Source organism: Triticum urartu, chromosome 5 (genome assembly GCF_003073215.2).
Source record: "Triticum urartu cultivar G1812 chromosome 5, Tu2.1, whole genome shotgun sequence".
Lineage (NCBI taxonomy): Eukaryota > Viridiplantae > Streptophyta > Magnoliopsida > Poales > Poaceae > Triticum > Triticum urartu.
The window spans coordinates 562,614,304-562,628,736 of record NC_053026.1 but is presented as its reverse complement, the minus strand read 5'-3'; the positions used below and the strand labels follow the sequence as shown (position 1 = coordinate 562,628,736).

The following is a 14,433-nucleotide window of genomic DNA, read 5'->3' as shown; positions in this document are numbered from 1 at the left end:
AGATCTGGATCGCTTGAGCCGCCTCTGGAGCGACGCTAGCGAGGAGCTCAAAAAGAATAATAATCTTTGAGTATGCGTGCGTGTGCAAATTTTCATTGATATATATATTTATATGCGATGTATAAAGAACACAAATACATGAAACAAAATGGACTTGTATCTATCTTGTTGTTTTCGTGCCGGATTTTTTAGCGTATAATCTATTCCCTCCGTTTCAAAATAAGTGTCTCCAGTTTGTACTAAGTTTAGTATAAAGTTGTACTAAACGTGACACTTATTTGGGGACGCAGGGAGTATAAGGTTACTTCACGAAATTCTACAAGTAGCTAGAGAACATCCATATGTGCTCATATGTGAAATTTCTTTTCGTTTTGAAACTTTTAAGCAACACTTTTGATTATTCTTTTTTAAATACCGGTCTCCGTAGAGCCCGGGTGGCAAGACGCCGCGCTCCGTTGGTGTTGGCCGCTCTGCTTGTCCACCCAGCTGAGGGGATAATGAAGCAGAGAGAGCAGAGGTAGATAGACTCGATGGCCATGGGCATGGCGGCAGCAGCAGCGGCCTCCCCCTCTTGCTCATCCCCTCCATGGCACGCCTCCTCCTCCACCACCACACGCAGCTGCCGCTCCCTCCTCCACACAGCCACCGCCACACGGCCCGCCGCTTCTCCGAACGCGCGCCGCCTTGGCCGCCGCCCGCGCGCGCTGCCGGAGACGGCGCTGGTGGCGGCCGGCGTGGCGGCGGCGGGGGTCGCGGCCGCCGCCGTGCTCCTGCGGGGCGAGCGGAAGGCGGAGCAGTCGGCGCAGAGGGAGCAAGGCGAGAAGAAGGAGGCGGTGGAGGAGTGCTCCGCCTGCGGCGGCAGCGGCCTCTGCCCGCGGTGCAAGGGGGAGGGGTTCGTGTTCAAGGAGGTCGGCGAGGAGGCGGCCGGCCGGGCGCGGCGGGCCGCCAAGAACATGGCCACCCGCTACACCGCCGGCCTCCCCACCAAGTGGACCTACTGCAACCGCTGCTCCTCCACCCGCTCCTGCACCGCCTGCGACGGCTCCGGCGCCGTCCCCGCCCGCGCTAAGACGACCACCACCAATTAGCCTTAGCCAAAGCTGCCTCATTTTTCAGTACGTAATATAGTTGCTGCAGCCAGTCGATCTAGCAAGTATCCAACTCTTTCTTCTGCCATGAATCAATCAATCAAGGGGAGTTCTTCATGTTCATTTTGCTACTACTCATGTATGTATATATGATTATATGTCCATCCATGATCCATCCTGTCAGGGAGGGAAGGATACTCTGCTCCCCTCCCCTGATCTGCTTCAGAAACTAATACAACAACATAGGATGGGATGCTACATGCTACCATGACCATCTTACAACAAGAAAAACAACAACACAGCTAGTAGTAGATAGCTAGAACCACACTGCTGATTTGCAACCTGACATGGCGGCGCCGGTGCTAAAACAGCCCTTCTGGGCCGAGTGCGCATCGTCGCCTCACCTTGGCGTCGCAGCCACGGTTCCCGCCGTTCATTGTCAGAGGGTGGGTGCATGGCATCTCTGCACCGCCGCCATTTCCCATCTCCAGCAGCTGGTTCAGGTTGTTGTCAGCCTTCTTCATGACATTGTGATCATCATCTTCACCGCCTCCTGCGCCCGGGGCCAGGGGCTGCTTCATCAGGGTGGTCTGCTGCTCATCGTCCGACCAGTAGCCATTTTCTCTCATGGCCAGGTCTAGGTACTCCTCGTCCGACTTGGTCGACTCCTCGTCCACCGACCCTGCTTCCTCCATCTGCTTTGTGTTTTTTCATCAAGGACAATAGAATGGACAATCAGTTATAAGTACCCTGAACTTTCCTATTCGACTTAATGGCGTTTCTCTAGGTAGAATGCAGCACTGCAACAGTTGTTATGAGGATAAAACTGCAGCACAGCATAATCATTTTTTCATCTACAGCAAAGAATGAGGCTGACTCCAAATTTGTCTACCACTAGCACAAACAACTACAAACTTCACCTCAGTGTAGTTTTCTTATTATCGTAGCAGCAACAGCTTCCGTAAGATTTTCCCAGAAGCAAGTTCATGTTATTTCTTCATGCCAGACATTATTGTCATGACATTACTGTGCAGAGAAAAGGAGGAGGAAAGATGAAGAATAATACATGTTTTTTTTCACACTACCTTCTGAATTTCCTTTTCTTCGTCAGTTAGATCATCGTCATCAGTCTCTGCATCACCAACATCGACTTCCTCTGCTTCTTCTTCGCTGTCGAACACTGAATACTCATCCACAAGCTGTATCTGTATGAGATGAAACAGTGTCAGACCAAGTACAGAATTAGCATTTTACTTCAACTAATACTAAGCTACATATAAATGCTGTATATAAGAAATCTGAAGCTTTCATAATCTATCTAAGCACATAACTGTCGTGACTTGTGAGCCGTGACAAACATTAAATTCTTATCATAGCGTAACCCATTTTCCATGCACATAACCAATTGTGAAATATACGTAATAACATGAAGGATTAGTTAAGATGCAAACCTCTTTGGAATTATCATCTGACATCTTTGGTGTGCTGCAACACGAGGATAAATACCTACTCCCTGTATCTGTGCCATCAGCCTTGGAGTCATCAGCACTCCCTGCATGACTGGTGCATCCGGTGTCACTTGGCCACGCACTAATCCCAAAAGAGCCAAACTGAAGATTGACAGGCTCCGCTTTCCCAATTTGCAGCGGGCCATACATAGGACTTCCAACAGACTTCTCACTGCCCGTGCCATCATTTACGTTTCCACTGCTGTCGCCAGCATCGACAGGCCACGCCTTAGCAACGGAACCATCAGTGTTAAGCAGCGCCATCAGATTCCTAGAAGACCCCTTCCTCTGAATCAGCTGAAACATTCCTTTGGAGCTCAACGAGTTTGCGGCGCACTGGTTCCTGTACTCTTCATCCACTATAGCTGCAGTGTTTGTATGTGGGTCATAAAACTGCTCCCCCGCCTCCCTCCGGCGAAGGCAGCTAAAAACCGTGGCGTGTATGGCAGCCACGCTCCGGTCTACGTTGGTGTTGTTGATCTTCGGCACTCGGTGCTTGTCGGCCCGGTTGCAGAGGTACTCCTGGATAGCTCTGATGTTCTGGATGTATTTGACGTACCTGTTCTTTGCTGGATCAAGCGTCATGTACTTTGCACGGACTGCAAACCGTTCCAAGTGCTTCTCCTCGTTCGTAATGTATACCATAAATGGTATCACAGAGGGATGTTTCTTCATCAGCCCCATCTATCATATATTAGACAATTATTAAAAGAAATCATAATGATTTCACTGCATACTTACTCTAGAAGAAAGACGAGAATGCAATTACTTAGGAAACATAAATAATACAGGTAAACAACATGATTCTTTTTTTTCTTGTGTGTGTGAGGAGAATAGCATATGGTTCTTGACCATACATACCACAAAATTCAGGCTTAAATGAACCCCTTCTACAATTAAAGATTCTTTCCGCTCCTCCCAGGTCGTAATTAATCTGTCAAGGCTGCCAATGATCATCTCACTCTGTGCCTTGTATCCTTCTATCGCCATCTGCTTTTTGCTGGGAACTTCAGTTCTACTAGGAGGCGAGTCCGAGGAGGATGTGCCATTATGGCACTTCTCATCTGATGAAGTGCCAGCATCTTTGTCTGCATCAGCATTTGAATGGGAAATAACGGTGAGTTTCTTGGCCTTGCTTTTTGCCTTAGCTTGGGCAACCGCAACGGGGTCTAGATAATCTCCAGCGTGGTAGGTTGACGCGTAGAGCAGAGGGTTTTCTCTCTCTTCTATGAAACTCCTCATCATGTGCCGTATAGAATCGGTAGAAACCACGGTTGTGATACCCAACCTGTTACCCTGGGAGAAAACAAAAAAAGGCAGGAGTAAGGAATTGCTGAATTATCACCCAATTCACCTGTAGCAAGCAACGCGGTTTTCCATGGATATATACTGTATAGTAACTTAGTAAGTGTGAGCACAAGGGGTTCATCAACTTTTATCCGCCAACGAAGGGTTTCCCTAACAAGAAGATAAACACTTACCAGCAAGGATGATAGAGTGGACTTGCCGCATCCACTTGTGCCACACAGCAGTACTGTCACTGATTCTTTCCTCTCCTTTATCCTGATGTAGAACACATGGAACACACAAAAGGAACGGTCACTGATGGAACGAATTCCTATCAGAAGAACATTTCACAGAAGCCATTCAACTTGTTGAAGTATGGTGTCAGAGTTCAGTTGCATATCTATGAAATGATCTTGGGAAATAGATAAGGTTTGGCGGAATGGTGTGACGCAGTTACCTGCAGGCAAGGAGCAGGTCGGCTCTCTGATTGGGCCCGACATACTTGTACAAGGTGAGGGCGTCGCACACGACATCCAGGAACTCCTCCCTGGAAACAACAGCAGTGGTCTGGGTCTTGTACAGCTCAAACGGTATGTTGGTCATGTTTTCTGCATCCAGGAGCTCGGCGACTTTCATGCCATCCTCCTGTGTGGATCCATTCAGTTTCGACGAGTCTACGAAGTCGCTCCTGGTCACATCGAACACTCTCTTGCTGATCTGGTGACATGAACAAACAAGTGGCAGGTGAGACGTCGTTGTCGTTTTTTCAGTTTAGCTATTCTAGGAAAGCTAGTTAAGGCGTCAGGATATTGCATCTAGAATGGTAAACAGTGACCGTATGATGTGTAAGTAAACAGATAGTGTGCCAAAATTGGAACCTTTAGACAAGGCAGGTAACATTATATTCCTGAACAAAACCATGATGACATGGACAGAGATACTATGATTGCGATGGAGACCAATCTATCTCTATCTATCATTAATCATTTTGTAGTACTACCTGGTACCACCACTAAATTGGGGGACTGAACTCAGGAGAACATACTACAGAAGTGACTGTAGCCTGTAGGATGTATAGGAAGAAATCACAGAGTGTAAGAGTGTGAATTTATTTTAGATAAGGCAGATAATATCATACCAGGGAACACAAATCAACCAACTTGATTCAGACATAAGAATTGATGTTGTATGCAGGGCATGCTGGACATTCCTTAACTGAATTATGGTGACAGCGACAGAGACGGCAGGATGCCGAGTCTAATCTAAAAGATTCAGACTGAACCCAGGGGAAAAAAATGTAAACTGGATAATGAAACACCATCCATCTACTGTCTAGAAGAAAACCTGGTATCTGGCACCATTACTAGTTGGGGGATTGAACTCAGACAGCCGGGCTACAGAAGTGAGGTGAGGTGAGGTGAGGGGGGAAGGGAAGACGGACCTTGAAGGCGTGGCGTGGCTTGCAGCCCATGAGCTGGAGCGCGCTCTGCAGGACGGGGCGCGTGTAGCGGAAGCTGCTCCCCCGGTGGTCGGCGACGGCAATGTACAACGGCGGCTGCTTGGCGGCGGCGGCCATGTCCACTGCCCGGACTTCTTTTCTACGACCAAGCGGCGAGCGGAGGAGAGAAGGGACAGCCCCTCTGAGTGGATCGAGAGAGCGGCGAGTCGAGGAGGAGCTGGTGGGGGAGGGGGGTTTGAGCCCGGGCGGCCATTGTCGCGGCGCGGGGATGCGACGAGCGAGGGGAGGTGGCGGGGGGCGGTGCGGCGGCAGATGTCGCGGCGGACACGCCGCGGCCGCCCGCGCCCCCCACCTGTCCCCCCGCCCCGCCAGGCCGCCACGCCCACACTCGCTACCATACTCGGCGTCCTTCGCCCCCGGCTCGGTCATCGTGTCGTCTAGTTCCTTCACCTCATTTCTTTATTCATTTATATATATAATATACTATAATATCCTAGTAATATTTGGTATACTGTCAAGACTTGCCATAGAAAGGGCTAGTCAGTGTTTTCGCAAGCTAACGTACTTGCAATGCTAAAACTTTGCCAAAAATTGGTACAGTAACTTTGGATAATTTCAATGCTAAAAGTACGTCAGTGGCGGGTGCTAAAAAAACACCCGCCACTGACATATATTTTATATGACGGGCACTATGTTTCACCCACCACTATTAAGTATTTAATGTGGTAGGTGGAGCCAAGTACCTACCGCTGCAAAGCTTTTTTAAACTTTTCGCGCCGAAAATTTGTGATATTTCGCTGTGAAAAATTAGTCTACGACCGCTGCCCCCAAACCAGCGCTCAAAAAATACGCATCCAACACCGCTGCCCCCACGCTCACACGCTCCACCACCAAGCTTTGCCACCCCACGTGCTCTACCCCCGCGTGCCGCCGCCCCGAGCCCCCAACGCCGGCACCCCCGCCTCCTCGATCGGCTCTTCCGCCCGTGCCCTTGACCGCCCCTTCGCCGGCGCTTCGCCCCCCCCTCCACCGGCGTCTTGGCGCCCTCCATTGGCCCCTACACCGGCGTCTCGCCCTCCTACACCGGCACCTCGGCCCCCCACACCAGTGCCTTGGTGAGCTCCTCCTCGTACATATATAATCGGCCGGTATAACATAATTGATTTCAATTCATTGCTTGTGCTATGTTCGTGCTCACGGTTTGTTGGCCGGTGACGGATATGATACAATTGGTTGAACACGCGCGATGAACTTGCTCGCGGTTTGTTGTTGTCTTTTACATGAAATGCAAATGAGTGCCAACGTTTCAAAGAAATGTTGATTCACTTTCATTTCGTCGAGTTTCTGGCACTCAATATGTCCCACTTAAGCAAAGGTCATGCTGAATTTTTAAGAGGTGGCGATGGCTGGTGATGACTTTGTTTGCGGATTGTTGCCTTATTTTACAGGAAATTGCAAATGAGTGTCAAAGTTTTGATGAAATGTTGATTCACTTCCATTTCGTCGAATTTCTGGCAATCAATATGTCCCATTTATAGCAATGGTCATGCCGATGTTTTTAACGAAATTAATTTTTTGTTTTATCAATTACTTATGCAATTATTTTTTAGTTAAAATAGGACGACATATCATCGGGGTGCAAAAATAAATATGAAGGGAAAGACTGTTGTCACCACCTATGCAAATGATAGACACCGACATGGAAGAAGACATCGAAGAAGTCCTTGGCATACGAACAATGTGCCGACAACCCAACAACACCTGTCTATAGCCCGAGCAAGAGAATGGTACTAGACAGTGTGTACGAGCAACTTAGAATTGAGATGAAGATTCTGCATGACAAAATCATAGATTCGGAGCTAGCCAATCAGAAGCAAAGAACCATCATGAACCCAACATATTACACGGCCAAGGTGCCAAAGGGTATAGTTTCTTTAAAAACTTTGACAGAGGTGAAATATATGTAAATTTCAAAGAGATCTTCTATATATTCAGGTTCTATCATCTCAAAACTTGCCTAATCAGACCACGAGCCCTTTTCCAAACCGGCCAGGCGCCAGAATGTTTCCGAGGTCGGGATAGCCGACCCTTATCTCATGAACGAGGAGAATCTAACAAGTGGGAAGGTAGGCAGTGCATGAAAAAGTACCTTCTGGATTTCATGCAACATAACTAGCTAAAAAACTTCCTCCTCGAGTCCTACCGCCCCACGTACGCTCTCTCTAGTTTACGCTTATGTACCTTTTTCTTCGATATATGTTTTCACGTCTCAAAACTTCTAAAGTTTCTCATATTCGCGGTATGTTTCACCTTTTTTGTGCAGGAACCAGTGGGTTCTCCTAGTGGTAAGACCGCAAAGCTGCAATTGTTATTTGATGGATTTTAGTAAGAGTCCGGGAAAAGATTAGCCGCTCCTCAAGAACTTTCTGGATGAATGTATCTTCCATTGGAGTGTTATAAGAGGGCACATGGTGAAAAGAAGTACAAAGGTAGTCATAGGAGAAAAAAATGCTTCAAATGGCACAATGTATATTGCACGCAACAACCATGTACTAGTCTGACGTGTGACTTCTACGTCTCTCTTCACATGGAAGATTTCATACGGTCGGCGAAAACGTTAGAGCTGCACAAACAAATCATCAAATGGGGTCAAGAACTAAAAAACAAGTTGTCCGAAGTGGGCTTAGTGCTCGAACAAATCCAAGCCACATTCAGAACTATCATAAATAAGGAGGTCCACTCGTCGTCCCGCCTATTCTATAATAACACTGAAGGAGATGATTCGAACAAACAAAAGAGGCTAACCTAGCTAGTTTATTGAAGCGGTCACTGCTATTGCATGCATGACTAAACATATTTTGCATATTATTTTGTTTAACTTGACCAACACACTAAATTTGATGACTATGTATTGTTCGTTGCTAGTTTATTTGTTAATATACTTACCGTTCTTTGTTATAAGTTATCATTAGCTTTATTTCCGAGAATTGAACACTATATGCATCAGCTAACGCTGCCGTGGTAGCAATCTATGCTGTTGTGGCAATGTTCTCATTGCAACCTGCCGCAGTGAGCAGCGGCGGGTGGTAACAAATGCATGCCCACATACATTTGCCGAGTAATGGTGGGTGTGTAAGGATGCCCGCCATTGATAACAATGCCCGCCACTTCTACAGCATCGACGTTAGTTGCAGGCTCTTTGTAACGCCCATCACATATGACATATTAGCAGTGGCGGGATATCAGTGGAGGACGTCTGTTAGAGCATCACTTGTCATTGCTGGGCTTTTGGCGCCTCCCACTGCAGGGTAATCCTGCAGTAGTAGTGGAATGGAATGGTTTCATCCACATATGGGTATGAGAGACTATTTATAGAGAAGATCCAAAATTTGACATCACTACAATAATTAACTAGGCTTGGAAACACTAGTAGTGAACTAGCAGAACAACCAAGACAGTTCAAATAAATTTCAATGGGCAGGGCAATGTTCAGTAACCAGATAAGATACAACGCTTGGAAGTACCAACGAAAGAATAATTGGTGGTTTTGAATGAAAAAAGGTAACACATTTTCTGTATAATGTCTCGAAAGTACAAGGTAAAAGAAATTGCTCGGTAGTACTGTAGTAGACAGAGCAGTTCTCACAATAAAACATATATTGTGACCAACAAACAAAGAAACTGAGACAACTCGGAAGTGCCAATGAGAAATCTTGTGCTAGGAAGTTCCCGATTAAACATAGAGTGCTTCAGAGTGGACTGGCTCGGTACTTGCAGAACAAAATGGATAGTGGTTCCGAACCACTGAAACTAGTTTTGTTATCTGAATATGACTATCCCTAAGTTGCTCGGGTATCGTAAGATAAATTTTTGGAAGTACCCGGGCTTAGAGAAACTCACACAAAGTGATCAGCTAGGGAGTAGACTTTAGAGGACTTTGGCTTAGGGTCTATTCTTGGATTTTAAACCAAAGTACTTTGCTTGTGCTCGTCTTCATAGTATGGTTGTCCTACACGCAATATTAACCTTGGGTTCACTAAAATACTAAAAATATACACGTTAAGAGCTTGAAGAGAACAACACTAGAAAAGTTAGTCCTGGGGTCACCAATGATATTCCACTTGTAGCTAAAGACTGCGTAATAAAATTAGTCCTAGTCCCTAAAATAAACTCATTAAATTCATTAGTCCTCTCAAGTGTTTCTGAAATAAATCACCAAAACCAACGAGGCTATTCTGTAGATGCACTTTCAGATGGTGAGGCCGAGCTCTGCCACTTGGAATAAAATCGTGACATCCACAACAAGAGAGGGAGATGCAAGGAGTAGATGTCCATCACAACCAACACCAACACGGAAGCCATCGAGAGGCGCTGCATCGCCACAAACACCAATGTTGAGGCCGCCGATGCTCTTCGTGTTGTTCTCCATCTCGATTAGGGTGGAAAATTGGCGTTGCCATCAACTAGTCATAGCATCACTGGTTGGGGCAGCGGCATCGTTGTTGACTAGTCATATCACCGACTATTGGCTTTCGCACCCGCGTTCTTGCTTGTAGCGGCCACCGACCGGCTCTTATCTAGTGTGTGTGTCGCATGCATCACCGATCATCTCTACTAGATGCAAACCACATCACGGTACCACTCACAATACAAAGGTAGCCCGCCTCCGGCGAGCACACTGTGTTCAGGGCCGGTCCTGAGATTTTGGAAGCCCGGGGCGAAACTAAAATTTGAGGCCCTTAATAAACACATCATATTAATAGAAACTAATATATATGTATATGTGAAAAATTATTAATAACACTCCAATGCATTGAAAATCAGTATGTCTATCAAATAATTTATACATATTACCTTAAAAAAAATTCTAACATTCCTCGATGCAAAGCTAATTATGATGGGTCGATGTCAATCTCATCCAATAATTTCTTCTCGATGCATAATGTAGCCAAACCATTTAACCTCTCTCGAGTCATTGTTGACCTCAAATAATTCTTCAACAATTCCAGCTTTGTAAAATTTCTTTCAACCGATACGACCGTCAGAGGCACAGTAAATAAGATGCGATAAGCAATGAAGATATTTGGATAACAATCAACTTATCTGACATGCCCAAACATCTCCATAGTAAATAGTACACCATCTGGAAAAGTGGATCTCTTAATATTCAACTCAGAAATAAGATCATATACCTCAACATCAGATGAACTATCAAGAGAATGTGTTTCAACAAATTTTGTGCAACACTCGGTGATTGTACCAATTTATCAGCCGCCTTCTTCCTTTTCCTTTTATTGCTAAACGATGCATACGTCTTGTTTCACGGCGGCATACTAGCACACAATTCTGAAAAAGTAATGTTTGCATCAATTATTGAACGGTACCACATGTCCACATACACATCAAGGAACCGCAAATCGCAAATATAATATACCTGATTTTGATGGTCGAATCCATGATAGCATCAGTCCGTGTTTTGTTTAGAGCGCCTTAGATTCCAAGAACAATTGACCAAGCGTGAAGATGGAGGCCCCTGAATTGAAATCAGCGGTGGACTGAATTAGGAAAGAGATTAGGAGAAGGGAATCAGGAATTTAGCAAGAGCCAGGCAGCAGACTTGCAGTACTGCGTGTCGGCGTCCGGCGTCCGTCGGCGGCGGCCTAGGGCTGGGAGGTTGGGAAATCACGATCGCACTTTTTTTTAGGTCAAGCCGTGAAGGGACAGTAGATCGTTGTCTTTTTTCTACGTGAAGGATGAAAGAAGCAATCGCTAATCAGGGCGTGCCTGTCGCTAATCCTGCCGCTGCTGCTCGTTAGGGCGTGAAGGGCTGAAAGGCCACGCCTTTGACTATTTTTTGTGACATGGGCCTACCTAGTAGCCTGCTATACACAGAACCTACCCTGGGTGGGGGCCCCTAGCATGTGGGGGCCCGGGGCGGCCGCCCCCCTGCCCCCCCTCAGGGCCGGCCCTGACTGTGTTGTAGGGGGTTGAAGCCGAGGTTGCCAGAATCACGATTCTGTTGTACGATTCTACGACTTTACAATCCAAACTAACCCCTCTGATCCTATGATTTTGGTCACTAAAATTGACGTTTCTATAGTTCCGATAATGAAGATTCTACGTTTTGTGGTCCTACCATTGGAGCTCCGATCCGATTCAGAATCAAGATTCTGACAACCTTGATTGAAGCAGCGTGGTAGTCCGGGGTTTTACCAACACGACACCACCCTTGTAGTAGCCTATGGCATAGGGATTAGTGGGCGGTGGTAGTCCATTAGCATCAAGATGGAGGATGTGATTGGCGCGAGCAATATTTGGTAGGTGGGGATGGAATAGACGGGAGGTAGGAGGGATGAGCGAAGGGCGTGAGTCGGGAAAGATGAAGAGATAAAAATACTTGCCACCAGGCGAGTAGTCGACGCGGTCAGTGCGGGCGTTCCGATGGAATCATACCTTTAATGTACTATATTAGGGCGGGGGGGGGGGGGGGGGGAGGGTCGAACACTACATAGAGCAGAGCTGTCTAGCCACGTGCGTGATGGTGTCGTGTTGTGCGGAGGGCGCAGAGGGGGGGGTTGTACAACATTAATTAAGCCAAGCTCGATTGAAATCATACATTAATTAGGATTTCTACGAGGGGAGAAGAGGGTGTGTTTGGTTTAAGGGACAATGTAGGGTGGCTATGGGTATCCCCAACTAGCTGGCTATGGATAGCCGTTTTTTGTTTGGTTGGGTGGGTATGGTTAGAGCATCTATAACTGTTCCTCTCAAACCCGCCTCATATGCCCGGACGGGCTGCCCGTTCACTGTCCAATCATGATTTTTTTGACCCAGACGGACCCTCAAACACCCGGGCTGACCGGCACCCCCATATCCAGCCCAAATATGATGCGGATATGGGGGTGCCCGGGCGCGCCAGGGCACGCCTGCCACGTCGGACCCGACAGCCCGACCCCCCACCAAATTGCACTAAATCCACCTCTGGAGATGCCGGATCTATTTTCTCTCTCCTTTCTTCTTCCTCCTCCGTGCCGTCCGGCTCGTAGCTCCGCCGTCACACGTGCTTCACAGCCGTTCGTGGCCTTTGCGCCAGCAGCTCCGGCAGAGCAGTCCTCTCTCCCGTCCTCGCCGCGGGGGACTTCGTCTCCGGCCCGGACGCCATCACGGTACGTCCGGCAACTCTCTGGCTCCGCCTTGCGCTTGATGTGTTTGACACATTGTCTGACTAGATTTTTTTTGTAATTTGGTTAGGGAAAACGATGGATTCTGATGCATTGTCGGACGAGGAGTATGGACCGACGGAGCTTGACCAAATCATTGAAGATGAGTTCTTCGATTCCTCGGATTCGGACGAAGAAGTGGACATGATTATGCTCATGAGCATGCAAGAGGAGATGGACCACCAAGTGGAGCATACTCTCAACTTCAAGGGCTCAATCAAAGGAAGAAGAATGATCAACCGGGATAGGGTGTCCGGAACAAAGCTACTGTACAAAGACTACTTTGCTCCCACGTCTGCTTTCCCGGATGATCCATGATTTTGTCGCCGTTTTCGCATGCGGAAACCATTGTTCTTGCACATTGTGGAAGGAGTGGAGGCACACGACGACTACTTCAAGCTCACAAGGGATTACTGCGGACAACTCTCTTTCTCTCCCAAGCAGAAGTGCACGGCTGCTCTGAGAATGCTTGCACTAGGAACTGCTGCAGATGCCGTTGGTGAGATGGTCAGGATGGGGGAGAGCACGTGCTTGAAGACTACTGTCAAGTTCGCCCGTGCTGTGGTGGAGGTATTTGGACCTGAGTATCTCAGAGAACCAAATGTGCAGGACATGGAGAAGTTGTTGGCTATTGGACAGGCAAGGGGGTTTCCAGGAATGCCCGACTCAATTGGTTGCACACATTAGCAATGGAAGAACTGTCCTAAAGGTTTGCGGGGAATGTATCAAGGTCACACAAAAGAGGCCACCATCATACTAGAAGCGGTGGCATCACATGACTTATGGATTTGGCATGCTTTCTTTGGAATATCGGGTTCTCACAACGACATCAACATGCTTCAATGATCTCTGGTGTTCAGGAGGCTTTGCAATGGTGAATCACCGCTGTGCAACTACACCGTCAACGACCGAGACTACAACATGGGATATTATCTTGCTGATGGTATCTATCCTCAGTAGGCGATGTTTGTCAAGACCATATCTGAGCCGCGCGGAAAGAAAAAGAGCCACTTTGCAACAATCCAGGAAGCGGCTAGGAAGGATGTGGAGAGAACAATTGGCGTGCTTCAAGCTCGTTGGGGAATTGTGCGGAGCGCTGCAATGATGTGGGAATCAGAAAATTTGTGCCAGTTGATGACATGTTGTGTTATTCTGCACAATATGATTGTCGAGGTTGAGGGTGATGGTGTAGCCCAAACACATGGTGTCGAAGCACCTGGAGAACAAGTAGAAATCTCGGAAGATCACGATGCAGCTCAGCTGATGAACTTTCTGTAGATGCATCAGAATCTTCGAGACTAGCATGTGCACATGCAACTACTCAATGATCTTGTGGAGCACATGTGGACCCACAATGGCAACAAAGAAACCAATGCTTGAGTTTGACACTTTCTTTTTATGTAAACACTATCTATGCTTCGTACGTGCCGCAATCTTTGGAGAAAAAAAATTGTGAATTTGAAAAAAAAATCATGGATTAAAAAAAAACTTCGGAAATTTGTACGCGTCGTAAACTTTTAGAAAGCATTTTGGGATTCACTCCCACCCGGTTTTGGGAAGGTTCTAGATCCTTCCCTGAATCGGTTTTTCTGATTTTTTTCTTTCTTTTTCATTTGTGTTCCTCTTTTTGTTCCGTTTTTTATTTTATTTTTTCTGTTTTTTATTTATTGTTATTTTTCCAATTTCTGGTAATATTTTTAAATTTGTGATTTTTCATTTCTATTTTGTTTAGTTATTTTCGTTTTTATTTGCAAACACCTTTTTTCCAAATTCGTGATCATTTTTTGAAATCGAGAACCGTTTTCTGCAATCATGACCACTTTTCAAATACATGAACATTTTTTGAACTTATGTACTTTTTCACTTTTCAC

At 46.6% G+C, this 14,433-nt stretch overlaps 1 protein-coding gene across 1 annotated transcript; it reads right to left on the bottom strand.

Moving 5' to 3' along the window:
- Window positions 1–1,168: 1,168 nt before the first annotated feature.
- Window positions 1,169–5,767, bottom strand: LOC125510752 (P-loop NTPase domain-containing protein LPA1-like). The gene is made up of 7 exons (XM_048676008.1): window positions 5,325–5,767; window positions 4,341–4,600; window positions 4,078–4,159; window positions 3,458–3,892; window positions 2,540–3,280; window positions 2,174–2,293; window positions 1,169–1,783 (listed from the first exon to the last, which is right to left on the bottom strand). The coding sequence occupies exons 1-7, from the start codon at window positions 5,457–5,459 to the stop codon at window positions 1,451–1,453; spliced, it is 2,106 nt and encodes a 701-aa protein (XP_048531965.1). The 5' UTR covers window positions 5,460–5,767; the 3' UTR covers window positions 1,169–1,450.
- Window positions 5,768–14,433: the final 8,666 nt, after the last annotated feature.

Excerpts from the sequence above, each read along its gene's own strand:
- LOC125510752 (XM_048676008.1), bottom strand. The coding sequence starts at position 5,459 with ATGGCCGCCGCCGCCAAGCAGCCGCCGTTGTACATTGCCGTCGCCGAC. Across the intron at positions 4,160-4,340 it reads GACCTGCTCCTTGCCTGCAG|GATAAAGGAGAGGAAAGAAT; the intron begins GTAACTGCGTCA and ends GTTCTACATCAG. Across the intron at positions 1,784-2,173 it reads AAGAAAAGGAAATTCAGAAG|ATGGAGGAAGCAGGGTCGGT; the intron begins GTAGTGTGAAAA and ends AACACAAAGCAG.